The sequence below is a fragment of the Thermobia domestica genome, chromosome 17, assembly GCF_964235325.1.
Source record: "Thermobia domestica chromosome 17, izTheDome1.hap1.1, whole genome shotgun sequence".
In the NCBI taxonomy this organism is placed as follows: domain Eukaryota; kingdom Metazoa; phylum Arthropoda; class Insecta; order Zygentoma; family Lepismatidae; genus Thermobia; species Thermobia domestica.
The window spans coordinates 91,708,165-91,732,063 of record NC_137470.1 but is presented as its reverse complement, the minus strand read 5'-3'; the positions used below and the strand labels follow the sequence as shown (position 1 = coordinate 91,732,063).

Here is a 23,899-nt window from a genome sequence, read left to right as displayed (position 1 = left end):
CTGGGACTCCTTCAGCCGATATTGAGCATCAAAATTTCACTATGTGGCAACGTCGCAGATTAACTTGGAACCATTAGCACTATTCTTCGGATGCATCAGGCAGTTACGTTGATTGCTACACTAATTAGCGATGACAGTGTCAATCTATATCGACTTTTAAGTGCAGTATAGAAAAAATCGATGTAACTATTTGATATATTGGTAGGGCTACTCTGTGGTTCTTTATCTGCGATGTTGCCACATAATGCAATTCGAGTCTGCAGACGAGGAGGCGAAAGGTACGCAAATATATATAAAACCGGTTATTAAAAATAGAATAACACTACTGCCTCTACCTATGCCTTGCAATGGCATGTACAATTTCTGATCAACCTGCAGAATAGGCAAAGCATGCAATGCAATGGCATGCAGAATGAACTTACTTGCAAAATTCGATTACATAGTTTGAACAACCCTCATTGAACTGCAGAAGCAAGCGCCACTGGTCACACAATAAAGAATTAACAAAACAAGATTATAAATAAAACTTTCTTCTCGTTCAATAAAGGAAATAAGAAATACAAGTTGTTGTACATTAAAATGTTGACAGGACCTTCGGTAACTCAATTGGTGCAACGAAAAAAAAAATAACTTTCACTTTGCAAGGATACTTCATACTTGGTTTACGATACGTGTTACGTAAAAGTGATTGGATTCTTCTGGAACAATTGTTTGCCTTTTCAACGGTGTCAGCTTCATTTACCTTTTGGTTTTTAATATATCTATCCAGAAGAGAAAGTATCTCTATGGAAATACGGATATCTCCAACGAACATACAAAATCCCAGTTCATTCTAACTGGACTTATTGAATGCGAAAAAAGGGAAAAAATTACGTTATTCTTACCGTTTAACGGGAAAGCAATATCCAAAGATTTGGCTTATACCAGGAGATAGATATTGAGCTGGACAAAACGATATGGATAAATATAAACCTCATGCGTACTTTTCGAGTAAAACGAGCAAAACAAATATTTGGTAACGGTAACTACACCACCTATTCACATGAAACTGTAACTGAAACTATATATAAAATTACATGAACTCACTGACATAAAATAAAGACCACTTCTGTTTGACGTACAAGGTTGAAATTGGACATGATTATAGCTTTCTGGGACTAACCCACAGGAAAATTGCCAAAAGTGAAAACTTTTAATTTTTAGAAGGTCTAAAGGAGGGATGAAGGAATTCCTCATGGTATTTAAAAAGGCCTTTTTTCTTCAGAACTATAATCTCGTATTTTAGGTACTTACAATAGGAATAAAAAACTTGAAATTCAGTATGCTTGTACGTTTTTTTATCGTATTATTTAACAAAATCGCTAAAAATGAAAAATCAAACATTAGAGTGGTTTTGTGGGGAACGGAAAATTTTTTCCATGTTATTAATATGGGACATCTTCTACACCCGAAAATGTTTAGGCACTTGGGCCAGGACTAGTTTGATGAAATTTGGCATGATTGTAGTCTTGCGCAACTAACCCACACGAAAATTTCCAAAAGTGAATATTTTCAACTTTTAGGGGGTCTAAAGTGGGGATGTAGAAACCTCTCATGTTATTTAAATACGCGGTTTCTTGGAATACAAAATTTTATCTTTTACATAGTTAAAATACGAAAAGAAACATGAAATTCGGTAGCGAGGTGCGAGGTCGTAGGCCAAGTAAACGCGGAGGTCTGACGGCGGGATCCCCAGCTGGACAAAGGCTAATCTACATACAGGCTATTTCAAAACAACACCCACAACGTTTGGGAGGTGATTCCTGACACTAAGAGAAGATAAAAAGTATAGACCAACCTGGGTGTACAAATGCTTCCTTTCGGAGTTACAGGCTGCAGAAAACATGAAAAAATGAAATTCAATGGTCCATAGCTCCAACACTATGGGACCTATTGTAGTCGGCTCAAGACTTTGTTTAAGAACTAGTATGTGACCTATCCAAATACCCATGTTTCAGAATCCCGCGGTACTTCAGCAACAATTTTTATAAAGGTAGTTGGTGAGTATTTCAAATTATATGCCTATAACCAAACTGCCTCTATAAAAATTGTTGCGGAAGTACCGCAGGACTCTGAAACATGGATATTTGGATAGGGCACATACAAGTAACAAATGGAGGAAGCATACCGCCTGCCAGAGTTTTCGACTTTCGAGATTGTGTGCATCTCGACTGAATACAACATCAAAGAATGGACTAATAAATTCTACCTGAAATAAAATAAGCGAGTGATACTTGGTGTTGCAATATTGGTAGTAAATTTTAGATTAGGTTGTAGCGTGTAGTTTTATTTTACGGATCCATAGTATAAGTAGTAGTACTAGTAGTAGTAGGAAAGGGTTAGAGGTCACGCAGGGGTTGTTCTCGGTGCAGTTTTACTATACGGATACACAGATTGCAAAATGTATAGAGAAATATGGGCAAGTCTTTAATTTTCCCATTTTATGTCGAGAACATGATCCAGCTAACCCCTGCGGGGCTCCTGACTCGTTCCTACTACTATTTATACTATGGATACGTATAGTAAAACTGCATGCTGTTCTCGACATAAAATGGACAAATTAAAGACGTCTGCAATTTTTTCCGTATATTTTACAATCTGTGGATCCGTACAGTAAAATTGCACCATAAAGATTACACTAAACTTATAACAAATAACAACTGGATCTATGCGGACCAGTGGTAATTTCAGGAATTGGTCGGGAGGAACGTCTCCGCGGGAACGATAAAATTCCCTCGGGACCATATATCCTATCATGCTCAATGTGGATTCCTAGTATTTTCGTTACTAATACATCTCATTCCCAGTATATTGAAATTCGCCACCACTAGAAAATAAAAAAAAAATTCAAAAAAATTCTGGAATCCACTGATGGGGAAAATTGATTCAACAGTTATACACATTTCATCATGAAAATGTTATTATAATGTCTTTTACAACCTTTTCCCTGCTGGCGTTTGCCTGCACTTCCCAGTTAGCATAGGTAAAGTTGAGGAGCGCTACCATTTATTCTTTCCACTTATGATCTAACGACTTCTGCATTTCTAGTTTCTCACCTGTCCACCAGCTACGCACACACGAATCTGTGCTAAACGGCCAGTACAACCTAAGTTTGTATCTATTCCGATTCGAAGCTGGGCACAATTTGAGGGATCACTCGTGATTTTGTCCGCGAAAGCAGGCACATTACCGATGGTGGTGTGTGCATAAGGAAAGACCAGTGTGGCAAATATCAACCTCCTGCTTTGCGGTGCAATTTCTCAAAATCCATTTGTTACACATATAAGTAATCTGTAATTATAGAAACAGCATTAAAATGTATTGTTCATAATTATGCAATTATAATGCAAAACTAGCTTGTAGTGATCACTTACTACACCTGTACTATAGCCCACCAGCTTCACCTTGGCGTAAACCGTAATAGGTTCAAAAATAGCTTGTAACGAGCAGCTTGCAAAGTTTGGTGCGTGGTTTTGAGACGTGTGGCTTTCACTATATGTAGTTTAAGTTTCTATGTGTCTTACACAATTGTATGCAATAACTGGATAATAAGTTTTTCGAGGAATAACTAGATAGAAAATTTTGTGCTCTTTGGATGAAATTTTGACAAGACTGAATATACTATACTGAAATTTTGACTATACTGTATTTATAGACATAACTTTTATGCCCTCCTAAGATTAACCTTTACTGGAATATTGTTTAGAAAATACATTGTCAAAAATGCTATGAGCTGATTTTGTCCAAAAAAAAAAAAAAAACGCACAGTAGTTTATTTCTAGTGGGTTTAATATTGTAAAGCTATACAGTCTCGCAGGTTTTCTACCTACATAACCTCCTCATTTCTTTTTGCGAGTTAACAGACTTTACCTGAAATTAAAAAAAGAACTGTATTCCTAATCTACACCGTTTATTATTATTATTATTATTATTATTATTATTTTGCTTTTGTATTTCAACAACAAACTTTAGAACATTTATTTCATTTTATTGATATGACATACATTGTATCTAGGGAAAAAATAATGAAACCAGAAGCAAAAAATTTTTCCGAGTACGAGAAATTTATCATAATTCCATTAGCGGAAAAATACAAAGACATTATTGAATGTAAACGAACTGACTTGGATCAACTAAGTTTAATCCCCAAATTCGGCCGTTCAAGCTAAAACCAAGTTCATTCACCATTTGACTGAGACTTAATCTTGAACGTTGTTGGTGCAACAGACATTTTCACCGAACTTGGTTATGACCCTCGTTCAACAGTTGAACTGCGTTGGTGCACACGGCCAATAATGACCTAGAAAAACGGATTTTAATGGCATTTAAAAGTATGTCGTACGATGCCAATCTGAAAACTTCGGATATTTTACATTCCAATGAAATAGATTACACATATCGAGTGTTCTAAAAATGGCGCCTCCTGACTACAGCACTATTCACCAAGTTTAAATAAAGCGATATATATATATATATATATATATATATATAGAGGAAAGTACCTAAATATGGAATACCGTTCCATTTTTTGGCAACTGTAGCTCACCTTACACGATTCTACATATGAAAAAAATGTGTGTGCATTCTTTACAGATATGGTAATAACTTCTGCCATTTAAAGTCAGTCAATAACAAAAAAGAGACCCCAAAAATAAATGAAAATCAAAATAGTACAAAATTGTTACCCGAAAAAAAGTGCTCTAAATATGGAATACCATAAACAACTCTTATGAAATATACCAGAATGTTTTACATGCTTCTATTATAGGTATGCTAAGTAAAACAAAGGAAGTTGCCAATACAAATATTTTAATTACATGATATAAAGATGCAAATATTCCAAAGATTATTTGAAAAATGCAAAAAAAAAAAATGTAGTAAATGAGCTGTAGAGTTACAAAAAGAAACATAGAAGCAAAATTTGCAAGGAGACATTTATATCTTAGAGTTGTAAACTTAGGTAAAAGAAAAATTATTAGATATGCTGCCTAGTGTTAAATGTGCTGCAAAATGTTCAGTGAGACATCTATGTATATTTACAGAAGTCACAGATATATACACCTTTGTCACACCCAGCACATTCATTGTGAACCCAGGATTGGCACATCATACACATCACCCACTTTCACCACCTTTATCTTCAGAAAATTTTGATGAGCAGAAGAGGCACTCAGCGTCTTCTCCTGTCTCTGGTTAATCATTATCGAGAATGCTACTAAACGTTGATGATTGATCATCATATGCGCTGATGGACATAGATGTTTCGGAATCTGAAGTTTCACTTTGGGGACGACTGTCATCACATTTGTTTCGTAACGTACGTACTTTCGGTGCATTTTTTAGTGCATGCAGCATTTCTTGGTGCATTTCTTTTCTTCTGTTGCATTCTTCTGTTTCTTATCCTTGTTTTTGCAGTGTTCTTCATTTTTAGTTGTTTTCCACTATCGACAGCTTTCACAGACTTCTCTAACTGATTTTTGTAAGGTGATGAAGTAATTATGACTGCAGAGCCAGCCTTTCTTCCTCGACTGCCTTCCCTCTTCTTCACTGCGGGCACTGCTGATATTTGCCATGAAGTTATACTGCTGCCAGATGATCCACTTGCTGAAGCTTCAATTGTGATTGGACAAGAAGAGTAGGAGAAAGGTTATCTGAAGTATATGGGAGAGAAGTGTTTGATATGATTTATGTAGAAGGAGGAGGGAGTCCAGGTGAAGGTTCAGAGCCTAGTAGTGGTGTAGGAGGGGAAGAGAGATCTCGTGAAGGTTCAAAGCCAGGTACTGATCTACATTGTTGTGCGTACTTTGCTTCAAGAAAGTCACTATCATTGAAAATGTGGGGATTGAGGGGCCGAATTCCCGTCACTCTAAAACCATTAATGGCGTTTGAAGCAGTTTGTGCTTTCACGTACGCTTTTCCAAAGAGTTCTGCTACCTCAAATGCAGAGAGAGGCTGCACACAACCGTCTTCTGTTCTAACAGTTCTCATCCAAATCCTGATCTCTTCACTGTAGTACGTTTTTAAGGGACTCATGAAGGTTCTGTCAAGAGACTGCAGTTTGTGCGACGAATAAGGAGGAATACAACGTATGGAGACATTATTGCTTCTCGCCAAATATAAAATTTCTAAATTCCTTGAATGGGTATAATGGCCATCAAGAATAAGCAACAATGGAGATTCTTCAGATGGCCTTGTGTGTTTAATAAAATGTCTGAACCATTCAGTGAAGAGATTACTCTGTACCCACAAAGAAGGATGACACGCTCCAATAGATCCTTCAGGAGCACCGCGCATGAGGTGATTTGACCACTTTTTCCTTGGAAATATTAGCATAGAAGGAACATAAATACCCGTGGCGTTCATACACGTTATTACGGTCACTAAAGAGCCTCGTTCTGCAGAGCTAACTGCGCCTATTTGACGTTTTCCTTTGTGTGCAAGAACTTGAGGATTTTTTTATTTAACGACAGTCAGGCCTGTCTCATCAACGTTAAATATGCGATCAACAGAAATGTTCTTATTATCAATCTCCGATTGCAAAAGGTCAAATAAGTGGGTCACTTTTTCTTTACAAAAGCCAACGGTTCGATTGTATGAGTTTGTGTAGGTTTTCTGAAAGAAAGTTTTCCCTTGTTCCTCTTCATAAACAAATTCAGCCAAGTCTTTCCTGCAAACTCGTGGCACTTTGAAAACGAGTGTGCAAGTCCATTTTGTTTGGCTAATTGATATGCCATAATTCGCACATCCCTCCGAGTAAGACCAAAAAAATCTGTCTTCCATAACTAACAGGTACTGGACCAGTTCCTCCTCCATTTCCGTGTTAGAATTAGTTTTCTTCCTAGCTTCTTCGCAACAGCTTCTTCAGGACTCAATTTAGATGACGCCAAGCGAAAAAGTGTTGTCTGAGGTACTTATATGTTGGCCGCCTTCAAAAACTCCATTTTCTTCTTCCTCACATCGTAAATCACTCCTCATTGCGTTACGGTCCCAAGTCTTCCGCTGTTTATTCATCTGAGAAACGAAACAAAAAGATTGCATAAGACTCTAAATATGGAATACTATTCCATATTTAAAACCTTATGATATTCCATATTGCAAGCCTCGCCATATTTGTTTTCATAACCACAAAAATGGTACTTAGCCTAGGTACAAAATAATCTAACTTGCATAGCCTATAGCTAGAAAACACCAACTTTCCACGTGATTCACTGTCAATAATTTCAAATTACAATGTGACTAAGAAAATTACTTCTGAAATACTCACCTTCGATAATCAACAATTGCGAATATCCACTCCTTGAAGTATTACGTGCAACAAACTGTTTACTTCACTACAAACTGACCAGAAACGCATGACAGGGTACATAGTCAAGCGTCTCCGGGCACCTTCACTAGAGTGCACTACCTACCAGGGTAGATACGGTAGTATTCCATATTCTCAACCCTATTCCATAATTAGGTACTTTCCTCTATATATATATATATATATATATATATATATATATACTATTCGGATTCTCGTCTAGAGAGGGGAATTTCACTATATGATAACGTCGCAGATAAACAATCGTAGGAAAGATCTACCAATCCATCGTCTTCCCAGATGGCAGTTAAAGTCAATACGCGTTAACACTATTAAAAAAAGGACCGCGTCATTCGAATTGGCGTGTAGCATCAGCCAATAAGCTCGCAATGCCTTGTCACTAAACCTTCAGAGAGGAATCTAATCATTCATAATTGATTTTGTTCGTATTTGTGGACAATTATGAATGATTAGATTCCTTCCTGAAGGTTTAGTAACAGGACGCTGCAAGCTTATTGGCTGATGCCACACGGCAATTCGGGTGACGCTGACTACAGCACCGCATACTACTTGTAAAAACAAAAGGCAGATGCAAAGAAGAATGGAGCCCGCAGGCATGGTGAACGGTTATCAGATTTCAATGTAGCGATGGGTTGTTATTTAATCTGGACACACGAGTTTAAAATTGATTACAATTATTATTAGATGTATAAATAGTAAAGCAGGTAAATTTAAAAAGAGTAATGGCTTTCTGATATTGATCCAGTAACCGACGAACAGGTTCTGTCTTTCATAATATTACTCTATTGCAATCAGTACTTATAGACGTACTGCTTCAAGTTTGAGTACTGAATTTGCATAGTTTGGAAATCTTAGTTTCATACTTAAAAAAGAAAAAATACTCACTTGTTTAAGTTTTGTTTTACGATCTTAAAGAATGTAAAATGGGAAGAATTTACTTCGAATAACTCTGAATCCTTTTAAAGTATGGCTTTTTTGGGGTAAATTATAGACTTTCAGTCAAGCAGCTACAGCATCATCCATATTTATCCTAGGACCATGGTTTGTATTTAATTCTGTTCAGAATAGAACAGCCTTTCAAATGGTACATTCACATTTCCCTATCATGTTTGTCAGGCGGGAAATTTTGAGAGAAATCGGAATTTTTCTGAAAAAAAAAATCAAAATTTGAGCCCCTCTGGACCCTCCGTATTTTAACTCACAGATCTCAAAGTCAACTGAAAAACACTAAAGGGTGTACTTATTGAGTGCACAAAATTTCAAGTTTCTATCTTGTACAGTAAGGGCGGGAAATAATATTTACAATGAGCCCCACAATGCCCGCAATTACTCAAAAGACCCGCATTTAATATTAATATAAAAAAATCTTGAGGCATCCCTATTTATCCTCGAGTCATGGTTTGTACATCATTCTCTTCGGAATAGTACGACACTTTGAAACAGTATGATTCACATGTCTTTATCATTTATTTAAGGCGGGAAAGTCGGTAAAAATATTTTTTTGTTAAAAAATATCCGTTCATTTTACCTTTTTGCCCCTCTGGACCCCCCTGTTTTAACGCAGCAATCTGAAAAATACCAAGGAGTGTACTACATCTGAGTGCAAAATTTCAATCTTCTAGGTGCAAAAGTAAGCCCTCCAAAAAATAATATCCCCACAATACCCCAGATTCCCGTATAAAACAAGATTTTAGATAAACAATTCTCTGAGACACCTTATTTATCCTAGAATCATGGTTTGTATACCATTCTCTTCAGACAGGAACAGCCTTTCAAACGGTATCATTCGCATGACTTCAATCATGTATCTAAGGCGGGAAAATCGCAAAGAAAGGATTTTAAAAAAAATCATCCCTTTTATTTACCTCTTTTGTCCTCTGGAGCCCCTGTTTTAACGCAGAAATCTGAAAAATACTAAGGAGTGTACTACATCTGAGTGCAAAATTTCAATCTTCTAGGTGCAAATGTAAGCCCACCAAAAAATAATAAAGATAGGCATAACAGAAAAAATAACTTATGACGTCATCACACCTTATGTCTCGACGCATAAAGGCGTGAAACCATACGTAAAATGTTCTACAATGCCTCCATACTTGAAAAAGATAAAAGAAACCGGAAGTAAAAAGCCTTATTGATACTTTTTTAACCGAATAGTGAAGGCACTACGTTAGTTCTAAAAATAGGCCCTAAAAGTTATTAAACCTTGCACAACATTAAAATATCGAAAACACACAAATGGATCAACAACATCACTGAAATTACGCCGACCAATAACAATTTAAGCTCGGTAGCCCATTTTAAACTTGATCTACCATCGGTAATCACGGTGAAAAAAAATTCTTCACATTATTATTATCAACGTTAGGGTAAACAAAGTTCCTGTAATTTCAATATAATTGTTAGATCGTACTTTACTAACGACGTTTCGGTGTCAAGATAATCAATAACAAACTAACAGTACTGAAAAGCCCAATTGATGCACGTGATGTCAGACATACTTATTGAAAGACCATTGTCTCAATGGTTCATTTGTATTTCTTTCCGAGACGGGGAAGGCGCCGACGGGTACGATATTTGATTTGTCGAAGATGCAATGATGCCAGGTGCAACAACATTCCCTCCCAACAATGATAGCATGTCGAGCCGTCATTGATTTTCTTCCCCGACAGAGTCTCCCCTCGCTACAATTTATCGAGTGGAAGCTCGCGTGCTCTCGTCATAAGCCCGCCACCCCTTTCTTATTCAGTTCTGTCCCCTTCGCAGCGGAATAATGCGTCGCAATAATCATTTCCCTAGCAGCCATCGACTAATGTTCAACGTTCGGTATATAGTGAAGTCTACACGATATTTGGTATTGCAAACAAACCATTTCCATCCTTGGATATGAGATTTAGATAAGTAATGTAACATGGAAACTATTTTCATTTTATTCCACAAAATACAGCCTAAACACTTCTAACAAAAAATTGAAGCAAGCAGAAATTTTTGGTAAATGCTAATCATGATAGTTTTGGAACTACGTTAAACTTACAAATAAAATTTGACCAAATCAAATACTTCTTATTACTAATGTATGTTACATTCCCTACAGTGACATATTACAGAAACTGTAACACAGATTATAGTGACTGCAACGATTTAACAAGCCTGGGCTGTACTCGAATCAGCACTGCTTTGCCCTACTTGTCATACGCCTTAAAAATATGATACGGTACATTGAGAAAAATCCGTTCTCCGGACAGCGGTATATTGTACAAATATATGGAATCCTCTTGCTTACTACAGAAATCAGTATGGAGCATACATTATCCATGTTATATACGCACTGCCCTTAGATATTATATCATTCCGTTGCAGGATATCTGATATCTAACAGTCTTCCTTATATTACATACATATGTATGTCACCTTCGTCAGCTATGTGTTATATATGTCTATTTGTATGTGAGATCCTGAGCGCCTATATTGTTCCATACGGAAAGTACGCATAGATGGAACACTTATACAGAAAGAATTATAAAACATGCGTTTTCAGTTATACGTTTGCTGTACGTTACGTAGAAAAGATACAGGATTTACAAATGTAACATACGATTTTACGTACGACACATACATTTTTTTTTTATCTCAGTGTACGATTCGTGGAGCTGCCTTCTGAACGCACACTTGAGAAAACGTGAAACGCAAGAAGTGCAACAACATGTTGCCAAACTTAGAAGGCATAGTGAAAGAGTGACAAAAATAAACGAATAAACACAAAAAAGCAATTAAAGAACTATAACATGAACACTAATAATTATTCGAGTTAAACTATAATAATAATAGAAAGAATATAAAACAACGACATTAATAATTAAAAAGAAATAGAAAATGAAAGTTAGCGGCAATTCGACAACATTGTATCTTCATGAGATATTGTCTCTAAAGCGTGAGGGACGAGATTGGCTAAATTTCATGAGCGGGAGTTGTCGAGCAGAACACCCGCGCGTTCTATTAGGTGGTGAAATAGCTAGATATAGGTCAAGCTTCGCGATCGCTTGCGATCATTCTAGTACCAATAACTGCTTTGGTCAAATTTTATTAAGATGACGCCAGTAAGCCTAATAAGATTGTAATGTCAATACATCCGTCTGTTACTCCACGCGATAAATTACGAGCGAAAACGAATTTATGAATTATCTTTCTTACAATAGATAAATACAATACAGAGCGATTATCTCGGATTAGTTTTTTAATGAAGTTAATTCGTCATCTTCAGGGGTAAAGGTTATTTTAATGGTGGCTGTCCATATCATATACATTTTGGTCTTGCGTGATCTTCTCTACTGCATTTACAAGAGTTTATTAGGATCACGAAAATAACCCTACAAGGTGGTAATGTTAGTACATCCGTCCTTCCGTAACTGCATATTATAACTCTATCTCTTTTAGCCTCGTAGCATAATCGTGGGTCGTTAAACACTAGAATGAAACTGCGTTTTTGAATCCTTTTTTCGCAATATATAACTAGAGTGATTATCTTTCGCCGAGTTCCTTAATGAAGTCAGTCCTGACTTTAGCGGTGGCTAGCCATATCCCATACATAGAAATGTGAGTTTCGTTTGATTCTCTTGACTGTCATTAACACAAGTTATCAATAAATCTTTAAGTTTTACGTCCCACGATTATGCCGGCTAGGCTAAAGGGGACGGTAGTGATGGAAAATTAAGGAAATAGTGGAATTAAGAAAGTAGGAGGAAAGGGAGAACCCTAAGAAAACACATTCGCATGGTGTTTGTCCACCACAAAGTTCACTTGGTGCAAGCTGAGATCGAACCAAGGACCCCATACACCAGAGGTGAACGCTCTACCACTGAACCATCGCGATCCGTAAAATAAAATTTGGGTTCATATCATGGGTACACTTTCAACTGTTTCTTTGAAGTTTAGTTTAAAAACAATACAGATTTTTTTAAAAAAAGTTGGAAAGTCAGTAACAATAGAGAATGTTCATAAATGAAGCATACACTATGAGCTTACTTGCAAAATGAAACTAAGACATAGAACAAATAACTTGTATTCCTCAAATAACTTGTATTTTTTTTTTCAAGATACTAACTGGTCGCTTTTTACCAATTTAAATTGGTTATTCTCTTTTCCCGAGAAACGAACACCTTATATAAATACCAACATGGAAAAAAATGACAGTGCATAGTTATATTTGGATAGTTCCATAAATATGCTTTTTTGTGTAGCATATTTAAGGAAGGTGGCCACATTAGGAAAGCGGACACCTTAACGATTTTGCTGTTACTTTTTGTTCTCGTACATTCAGGCCACTTGTGCAAGTTACCACGCTTTAGATGTGGCCAACGTAAAAAGTTTTATGGCTAAACGTTTAGAATGAAAAGAAAGAATGGAAGAATACTGAACACAAATCATTTTCCATCACTCGAACACATTGAAATTTCCATCGCTCGAATGCAGACGAATATAGTACTAATATTTTGAAACAACCGCCTTAGTGCTGCCATTTGTTTGCAATATTAATGTATGCGATATGTGTATGCTTTACACACATTTGGGTCTTTGCAGGAGCTCATATACTTCGGATTAAGCGTAAATCCCTAGATCCACGTGACACTGATAGCCTTGGAGTTGAAAAGGGATATTTATTTCTAAAAACAACATATTAATTGACCTCCCTCGTGGATACTTGCTTAGTGAACACTATCTTCGACGGGAAAGACTCGGATTTGATTCTCGGTTCATGAGGTTAGAATCTCAACTTAAGCTGGAAGTCCACGTCTCATAAAGCCTCGCTGGTAAAAGGCACGTAAAATTTGAACCAAACAGTATTAACTCAAGATATTTATATAACTCCGAGCCTCTCTTAATAAAACCAAGAGTGTACTAATAGGAATAATATGTTCGAGTTTTCCGGGATTCACCACGACCTGAAGAAACTGGACGTCTTGCATACAATCCTCTCTCTTTAGCTTTGCTTCAAACGTACGATTGGGAAAATCAAAACTGAGAAATTACGCTGAATGCTAATTATAAACGGAAAACGCCTCAGTCTGTGAGTCACGGTAAATCTATTGATAAACAATCACGTTAATAAATGTCGCTACCTGCGCTACCGTTTGTCTGCCTGACGCTAATTGACGTCGCAATATGCGCTTTTGTTTTACTGTATATTTATTTATCTCATAAGAACACAACAGGTTTAATGCCGAGTTATATGTAGTGTCGGTTGTACATAAGTAACAAACATACTATCCTTTAAGCATGCACAAGTTCTTTTTCTAACAATCGATTTGATCTTTTAATTAAGTAAAATCATAACCTAGAGCGTAGAGCGGGCAGATTAATCGGGCGGAAGAACTAGTTTTCCCAATGAAGAAGATACTTGTGTGAGTGAACGAAATAAACTTAATAGGATATGATGCAAGGTCAGTCTATGCAGATATGCAGGCCTGGAATTAATTGAAAACATAAATTTGTATTGGCGATGGCAAGTGAAAACCACGTCACTTGAGATGATGGAAACATTATAATCCAATGTAGTATGGTAGAGGAAGTGGACACATTTAGAGAATCTAGAAAGAGCTCAATAGCGTTTCACGAAAAAGGGCGTCGAAAGATGAAATCAAGAAAATCCACTACACCAAGCCTGAAATTGAATCGCACCAGTAGTGAGCAATCTACCAGTAAATTATCATGCCTAAAACTTGAAATGTGTTGTAATAAAATGGAACTCACAGCTGTAGCTACGTTTGTAAATTTAATGTTTTCCTATTTTACTGTTTCCTGAATTTCTGCCTGTGAGTATGAAGAGTTATCTAAAAATATATTGCAACATTTGATGTCTTTCCTTACCAATTACTTATGTGAACATACCTTTTCTGCTCTTTGCAGTATTAAGCGAAATCGTCTTAATGTGGAATAGGACCTAAGATTGATAGTTATGAAACTTATTACAGATGCAATTATGGAAAAACAGAAATAATTTAATTTCTCACATTAGTGACCCGAGATTTGAGAACACTTTCTATCAAGTGGATTACTTAAAAAAAAAAAAAAAAAAAAAAAAAGACTGATTTTCAGTCTTGAAAGTTACTGTATTTTCAATTGAAATTTCCTTCACTAGGAAACAATCACGTATCTTTAGAATAAATTACTTATTGCATTATTTTTCTTGATCTTTTTCTTGTTAGTGGTAATTTTAATTAGTATATTTTTAATACCATGTGAAATTTCAGAGAGCGTTGCACGGGGGTCCGCAGATTACTTTCCAAATGAACAGGGGGTCCGCGTTATCGAAAAGTTTGAGAATCCTGGTCTAAACTAAAACATTTGGTCACCAATTTAGACCTGGTGGCCGGAAATTTTCCGACTTGGTGCGTAAAACAGGACCTTGTTGAAATTGAGTGTAGCAATCTCGATTGAACTGATTTGGTAGAGAACACGATCCTTTAGCGTTCTTTTGGGTCTGTGGCCATGAACACATGGTTCTCCAAGCAACAAAGTTAACTCCCAATGATGTTAATAATAATTCAATGGATAACGAATAAAACTCTCGCAGCTTTTATTCTCTACTATAATGAATTCACATGCAAGCACAGCGTCCAATCCAACGGAAATATATCCATGTATGATAGCAGCACACACTATTCTATAGATGCACATGTACACAAGTGCACAATCGGAACTAATTTTCAAGTTCTCTGCAATGACAAACTGGATGCGTTCTTCATTAATCTTTGAATAGTAACAGTTTAGAGGTGTTTTATTTCATTTATGAGTTGTAACAATTTGCACGCACAGCTTAAACGATTCCGCTGCACATTGCGTGGTGAAACGATTTCTCGCATTCAACCACACTTTTCAAACGGCGCAGACTCGTCTACACATATGACTCTAACAACAGAATAATAGCAACGGGGTTTTAGTAGACAAAGCTGCAACAAATTCTGCTGACAAATAATTTGTTCAACAAAGCAGATAAAATTGTTATTCTACGACATTATTAGCGTTCAACGAAAAATAAATATCCAAAGATAAGACGGATATCAATTGATAAATCTTACTGAGATAAACACAATGATATTCGTGAGCGTAAACCCTTATGTATAATTTTCAAAAAATGATAAAAACTAATTTTTATGGTTTGAAAATGTACCTTGTTCATTTCCCATCTGATGGAACTGAATTTACCTATCGTTATATGATTTCTTCTAACAATGGTACATATACCCTTATCCAGTGGCGTATTTAGGATTTTGTCAAGATTACTAGAGAACAGGTTGCCTTTTATCCACGCTGCACGGTCATAGGCTGTCCCAGAATGACGTAACCCATAAACCCGTGAAGCGCGCAGAAAATTTGTCGTCTGCTCTTTTCCCGCTTAAGAATAAGGAAGAAGATCTTCGCGTGAGAAATCCTATACTGAATTACGTTACATGGTAAAATATTTTTTGTTACTTGCATGCAGAATCAAACTTAAGTGTCTATAATTTACTACATAGAATAATGATCGAGTTCCTTTCGCAAATCTGAAAGTGCTGTTCTTTTAAGAGTTAATTTCCTAACTGTTGTTTCAAGTTTACTTTTTAATATTTTGTTGTTCATTTTCTCCTATAAAAGTTGATGTTTTAAGTCATATATTTGTTTTTGAAGGAAAATAGAGGAATTATCTGCTGTAGCTCCTTCTGTATTAACCATAGAAACATCTAGAGAGTCAATTTCTTCCGTGGACTCCAGTAAAGTCGTAACAATTTTGTATTCTCTTATCGCTTTTCTTTTCGTGCCATCTTCAGATTGTTTTTCTTTACATTTATCTTTAACTAACCCCAAATTTACTAAGGTACGGCGTTTTTTTTTTCATGACGAAAGGTAGTCCTTATAGTTCGCTTTTATAGGTCTGTTTCGAAGTCACTCGAAATAAAATGCTCCTAACACACTTTACACGAATCTGGATTCCACTTGCCATCACATGTACAACGTTGAACTTACTGTCTTCGTAGTTCTGCATCTTCGGAGAATTTAAAGCATTTGACTTTTTTCTTTTTTTTTTAAGATCATCTTTTTTCGTTTTCACTAAACTATTGTTGCATTCCGCGACAGTACATCTTGTGCCCGGCGTATTAACGTTTAAAATTTTTGCAAGTACTGTAGAATGTAACTAATTAAGAAAATTTTCACATAACCAAAAAAGTATAAAAGTTACTTTACATTCGATGTACGAAATTCCAAATGTGAATATAACAGATGCATTCCAGGCAAAAATATAATAATAATAATAATTAATAAATATAACACAACTAAAAACACTACACTGACAAGATGAAATAATCAAGAATATGGCCCACGTTTTCACTAACATGAACACCTGAAAAAAAAATTGCTAGCTTAGGATGTAGAATCAAAATACAGTTTCCTTTCGAACACAAAGAAAATTTGCAAAACACTTAACTCGTCACACAGGTTTGTTAAATAATTAACACTTTTTCGCACCCACTCAAATGTCTTCAAAGCATTGGGTCTATGGGTGACGTATTACGATCTTCACCGACTCCCTCCGAACGAAAACCGAAGTGTTTCGAGGCAACCTGTTCTCTAGTAACCTTGGGATTTTGTTTCGGGGGGCTGTGCACAATACGTGAATAAGCACTTCTATTTTTCCTTTTGATTGCCGACAAATTTTAATGAAGTTCTGTATATAACAAATTTATTTGGGGGGGGGGGATTGAGCCCGATAACCACCCCCTAAATACGCAACTGCTCTTATCACTGGCACCGATACATGACACACAATCCTAACAAAATGCATAATTCTAACAGTGATGCATAACCCTAACTACTGTTCTTATAAATACTTCATTAATACTGTAGAATGTGGTGTAAGTTATTCCTTACGGAAACATTATTAACTAATTCACTTTTAGGGGTAAATGTTTTCTAGATTTTTATTATTATTATTATTTTTTTTTATGACAGACATATGTACCCATATTTCATTATTATATGTTTCAGGTAAAGGGAGCAAGAAAGTCTAGTTCGGTTCGTACCTTTCATTTATTTCTGACTAGCAGCGTTCACCCCGCTTCGCTGCGGTCACCCCGGAACGCAATAAACTTTGTTACTTAGATAATTTTTACTTTTTCGCTTTCAAGTGATATGATAAAAACCATAGAAGATTGCATTAAATGTTAACATTATATCGCCTGTCATTTATGTTAACCCGCCCCGCTTCGCTGCGGTCACCCCGGAACGCAATAAACTTTGTTACTTAGATAATTTTTACTTTTTCGCTTTCAAGTGATTGCAGTAAATGTTAACATTATAGCGCCTGTCATTTATGTTAACCCGCCGAGTGACACGGTCATGCGGGTTGCATATAAATACGTTTATTTTTACCTATGATGATCTAACAAAGGATTTGTACGTTATGGACACTTGAATGGTCAATTATCTCAAGACACTGGTAATTAAAAATTAAAGTGATATGATAAAAACCATCTAGGGTCCAAATCCTAATAACCCCCCAAAAATAAAAGAAATTGGTTCAGCCGTATTAGCGTGATGAGGGAACAAAGGATTTGTACGTTCTCTTTTATATATATAGATTGTTTTAACGATGTATAATCATTCTGTATCCTTGGCCAACAAGCAAATGGACCTCTGCAAGAGCTTTACGTAGCTGTGTACGAGAAACAGGGAAGTATTGATCTTTCTGTGGTACAACTTAAATAAAACATAGATTTCAACACGGCTGGAACAGGTGGTCTGGACCGGAATAGGCAGAAACAATTTAGCATTAAATTGCAACAGTATTTGCAGACACAGACAATAATCTTATAATCTAGGTAGAATGTTTGAAGGTAGAGTATATTTATAGAGTATATTTTGTGTGAATTATAGAACAATAAAATAAGCATTGCACTTCTAAAAGAAAGCTCTAAATGCACTGGCGTTTAGCACAGTCGACATTTCAGTTGATATGAAATGTAGCTAGCTCGTAGGTGTTCACATTTGCTTTTCTCTAGACTATTTCGCTACAGCTTAAAGAGGCTTTCTTCCAGAAAATTTTGTCGGAGGGGGAGACAAAATCAAAATATGAGCGAACTACACCGGGAAACTTATTTTCTGCAAGACATGCAATGGACAAAAATAACATATAACTCCAATTTAATTTAGCTCGGCTCTGGGGCTTCGGTTGGTTATCCCCGAGAGGGCTAAGCCCTCCCTAAAGTATGTCTGGAAGGAACAGTGATCTTAATTCAAGTAGCTCTTCAACTCTTTAATTATGTTGAGTCATCGAAGAACGTTTTGTGCTCACCAGAGGCACATCCACGAGATGTCCACCGGGTCCAGATCCTTCCAATTTTTCGACTTTCGATCCCCTAACAAAAATTTCTGTGTGCGCGCCAGGTGGTCAACGTTAACCCTTTTACGGTCTTATGGTACAATTTGTGCCATACGGGTGTTTTATGGTACTTTGCGTTATAACTCTCCTATTTGAGCTTTTTCATTCGGTTCTTTTTTGTTTGTTTGTTTGTTTTTACAAGTCTAGAGGCATTGTAGAATACGTTACATATGGCTTCACGCCTTCCTGCGTCGAGACATAGGAGATGATGACTTCGTAACTTTAAAACATATTTTTTCGTTTGTTAGGCCTATTTTCATTTTGGGGGGGGGGGGGGGAGGCGGGCTTACTTTTGCATCTACAAGATTGAAATCTTGCACAAACATTCAGTCTACCGAGTAGCATTTATCAGATTTTTTCATATCTCTGCGTTAGCACAAGGAAGGGCGGGGGGGGGTCCAGAGGGGTAAAAAGGTAAAAAAAAGAGTATTTTGTTGCCAAAATATTCCTTTTTCGCTATTTTCACGCCTCAGATACATGATGGAGACATGCGAATGGTACCTTCTGAAAGGCAGTTCTATTCTGAAGAGAATGATTGGCAAACCATGATCCTAGGGTAATTAGGGATGGCTCAGGGAATTTTTACCCAATATTCTTTTAATACGGGAATATGGAGTATTGTGGATGTATTCTTTGGGAGGGGGCGGGCTTACTTTTGCACTTAGAAGATTGAAATTTTACACAAACACTCAGTCCACCAAGTAGTGCTTATCAGATTTTTTCAGATCTCTGTGTCAAAACAGGGAGGTTCAGAAGGGCAAAAAGTTGAAAAAGGGATATTTTAACCAAAAAATCACTTTCTTCGGGATTTTCCCCCTCACACACATGATGGAGACATGTAAATGTACCGTCTGAAAGGCAGTTCTATTCTGAAGATAATGATTGGAGGATTATTATCCTAGGGTAAACAGAGATGTCTCACGAAAATTTTTACCTGAGATCAGGGTCTTTTGCGGTGATCTGGGGCATTGTGAGGATTCTTGATAAAATTTCTCCCGCCAGTACTATTCAAGATAGAAGCTTGAAATTTTGTACACACATTCAGTCTACCGAGTAGTATTTATTAGATTTTTTTTGAGATCTCTACGTTCACACATGAAGTTCTTGAGGGGCCCAAATGTGACAAAAAAATTTTCCCCGAAATTTTCCTTTTGACCTCACTTTTTCCCTCTCCTGGTATATGGTATGGGCAAGTAAGTGGTACCACTTGAAAGCCTCCTTTATTCTGAAGAGAATGAGGTATGAAACATGAACCTAGGCTAAATAGTGACGATGTACTAGCTGCTTGACTGAAAGCCTAAAAAATACCCAAAAAACCTAAGACCGTAAAAGGCTTAATGAACCCGGGACCACAGGTAACACGAGCATGCACTTATTTGGCTACGTGAAGGAAAATAGCACTTAATAATTGAAAACCCACTTAAAAACGAGAGCTCATCCGTGGCTAAGTGGTTAGCGAACGCGCCTTTGGCGCGGGAGACCCGGGTTCGATTCCCGGCGGGAGCTCAGGTGGTTCGGATTCCACGTTAATAAGTAGGTCCACGTCTCATATAGCCTCGCTGCTGAACGGGACGTAAAAATCAATCAATCAATCAACCACTTGAAATCGATTGTTTAACGATATTTAAACAGCATGTGTCTGTTATTTATCCACACACCATAAAACTATTCAAAAGCTTCGTAAAATTTGAAAGGCACGTTAAATGAATTCCGCTGCTTTAGCGAAGCATTATCGTTCTAATTCACTTAAAACAAAAGGCATTTTTGTTTATTTTCATAAATATGATCTAAAACAATGAAGAATTTTACAAATCAAGATTTTGCACTCAGCCCGTGGTAATAATGCATTTATTTGTTTCTACTTTTTTCCTACAAACTGCAAAATACAATATTAAGCACTTGAAATCATGGCATCATCCTTATTAAAGTCAGGGGACATTGTCAGTATAATTGTGTTTTTCCTTTTCTCATCATTTTCCTGCTTGTTTTTTAAACTAATATCTTTTAAATTTAAAAAGTGAATACTTAAAATCAATACACATAAAATCTTATTGAAAGCAGGAAGAAATGAGCTATTACTAGTTACATGGAAATTGTCTAAGTAGAAACAGTGGCAACTATTCTATAGTTTACACTTCCAAAATTTTCTACTGGCCAAATTCTGAGCATTGTAGTCCATTGGCATAAGCAGCACATAAACTTTGGAGTGGACAGACTACCGGGAGCACTGGGGTGTATAGAATATCCCCAGGAAAGCGGAGGTCCGGGAGCTCTCCCCCAGAAAATTTAAAGAAATAATCTCCGTACATTGCATTTTAAAGCATTTTGACTTAGAAAACAAACAAAAACTTACATATTTTTGTGGTTTATTTTTTACTTTTAATAGTTCATATTTTTTTTGAAAATGTGGTACTAAAAACATACAAACACACACTTTACAATTTGTTTGTCTATTCAAATAGTAAAATTTAATTTTAATAAAACTTATTATACCAAGTGTTATGTCAGAAACAAAATAATGATAAAATGTAGTGTGAAGTGAATACTCAGAAACAATAAAAGATTTGAAAACAGGTTTTGGACCTACAAGCCTACAACTAATATAAATGAAGCTCAACAGTGCCAAAAACTGCCTTTTTTCACAATTGGTAAACTTTTGTGCTACTTTTTTCATATCCACTTCGTCTAACACTGTTTTTTGGGTCATAGTTGACCTAAGATACTTGAAATATTGGAAGGACGAAAAACCGTTTCACAAATATTGGAGAGCACACGTCTCCATTGTCCCACGCGGGATTGACGCCCGTGTTCTAGCCTTTGATAAGGGTAAGCAATTTCGATCCTCGATGGGTGTTCTTATCCGGATTCCACGTTGAACTCCAGATCCGTCTCATAACACTTAATGTCAAAAGTAACACAGAATTCCAAATAACCTTTCGAATTTACGTACTGTTCAGTACAATCCAATTATAGAGAGCACACTATGTAAGCTGTGATATTACTCTGTGAATTTACTAATTTGTTACAACTCAAAAATATCAGGATTGATCAGATGACTTGTGGTGGACAACTTCGAGTTCATTGGTTTTCTCTGGATTTCATTTATCACCCGTTTTCTTTTAGCTTCAATTCATCGGGTGAGACATGTTTTCTTGGGTGAAGTGTGGTAGGGAACGTCAGTTTAAATATCTCCCCAATTCATAATGCTGGCCGAACACCGAAAATTGTAGCCTCACCGGGAAACAAACCCCTCCGCGCGTACCAAAATTACGAGCGATAAGCATGTTTTGTCATACAAAAATGTTGAAAATAACTAGCTCTATAACAATATTAACTTAGCCGAACGCACCTTGTGCTCTCATTTTCCGTAATTCTTTCGCCATAATAATGGAAACGCATCTTTAAGCCGGGGATGACTTCTGGTAGACCCAGCGACAAGTAACAATCTGATATCTATTCGTTCGCAGAAAGAACAACTAGAGTTAATGTATAGTTTCTACATATTCTATAACAATCCTTATAAAACAGAGTCCTTGCAACAATTAACAAACACTTGTTCACGTACGTCAGTAAATACAAAGATATAAATAGAACTTATTATTTTTATATGAGTAGTTTTAAACAATGAAATTAAACTGATATCGATTTTTTATGTATCCTGCATATCGCATTGACGTATTTGGTATATTTAAGAAAGTGCATAAATGTTTAATAATGCACTTATTTGTATCTAACAATCCTTTGTGACGCCACTAATGAAGTGTTGTTACCGCACTGTCAACAAAACTTCGCATTCAGGAGGTTCAAAGATAAAGACAAAAGCACATCCTCAAGGTAATTTCCTAAAGAATGAAACAGCGTCTAAACTTCAGCATAGAAAATACGTGAGAACCTAAAGAAAAATCTTCAATTACTCTTGTTTTATGGATATGTAGTTTAGTATAACAACACAGGGTTAGAAGACAAAATACAATCAACATTGTCATCCAGATAAATCAACATCAAATATACAGGGGGATCATTTCGGAAACAAGTGTACAGCAGATCACATTATACCAACTGGTAAGTCCGCAAATCTTAACCCAACTTGTAATGAAATTATTTCGTTCAAGTTTACCTAAAACAAATAAATAAATGTACTTACCTATTGATTTGTCCAAGGGCATCACAAAGTGCATATGAAAAATAACCTTCACAGGAAATATCCTTTCACTTTTCCGATGCACTGATATATTTCTTTTTTTAAAAAAAAAATAACAAACTAAACAATAAATATGAAATTTGTTTTAATGAAGAAGCACCAAGTTAAAAAATACAATTATATGAATAAACACGAACACACTATTAAAAAGAAATTATAAAAAAAGCACAACACAATATGTCAATATATAACACACAAAATAAGACCACCTGCTCCTCTGTGGCACGCGGTCTCACCTGAAAGCGACGGCATTCTGACCAAGATGGCGTTACGATCGACTGAGAGAGGTTTGGGGTAAGGCTAAGAGTTGCCAACTATTCGAAAGAGAAAACTTCAATTGGTGGTGCATTTTGTTCTCGCTTTCAGATACTTTCCTATTTGCCTGTTGAAACTTGCTCTCTTCCCTTTGCCGAAAGCATTTTTCTCCGTAATAGATTAAACTGATCTTATAACCAGAAATCACACACTACAGAAAGAAGTAGATATTTGTACAGTTACAAAGTAGTTTCTCCTGTGACAAAATTTTGACGAGTTGAAAAAAAAAGCGCTGTATACACAGGTCCGGCGAGAGCGGTCGCGGGCCCAGAGGCTGAGCAATCCCGGGCCCCTTAAATGACTTTTTACGTACTTACCACTTTGGACGGAGGTAAACTAAAATGAACATTAAGACTTATTTTGAACTCTTTATTAGGCCATTAATGCGTTTAATTTACATGTTAAACAGTATTGCTATATCTCCAAATAAGTGAATAATAAGAACTCTGAACCTAGCCTATGTTCACTGTTCGCTTAAAAAAAAAAAAAAAAAAAAAAAACCTAATTAATTCACTATTTATGATTTTGGTTAGACCCTATACTTGTTGGTTCTAAGATTTTTGAAGGCTTCAAAACTAAAATGAATAAAAAAATTATATATTTAAATATA

The 23,899-nt window shown here is 36.2% G+C and overlaps 2 protein-coding genes across 2 annotated transcripts in view; both read right to left on the bottom strand.

Annotated features, from left to right (window-relative positions):
- The window catches only part of wnd (Mitogen-activated protein kinase kinase kinase 13 wallenda), a 328,345-nt gene extending 305,119 nt beyond the window's left edge, over positions 1–23,226 (bottom strand). The window contains exon 1 of the mRNA XM_081743652.1: positions 22,918–23,226. The gene's annotated coding sequence lies outside the window, so the exon portion shown is untranslated. The remainder of the gene's footprint in view (positions 1–22,917) is intronic.
- Positions 5,725–6,333, bottom strand: LOC145674094 (uncharacterized). Its single transcript, XM_081743918.1, has one exon. It carries the CDS (start codon positions 6,331–6,333, stop codon positions 5,725–5,727), a length of 609 nt encoding a protein of 202 aa, XP_081600044.1.
- Positions 23,227–23,899: the final 673 nt, after the last annotated feature.

Bases quoted from the DNA above. Each gene is read 5' to 3' on its own strand.
- LOC145674094 (XM_081743918.1), bottom strand. From the start codon at position 6,333: ATGCGCGGTGCTCCTGAAGGATCTATTGGAGCGTGTCATCCTTCTTTG.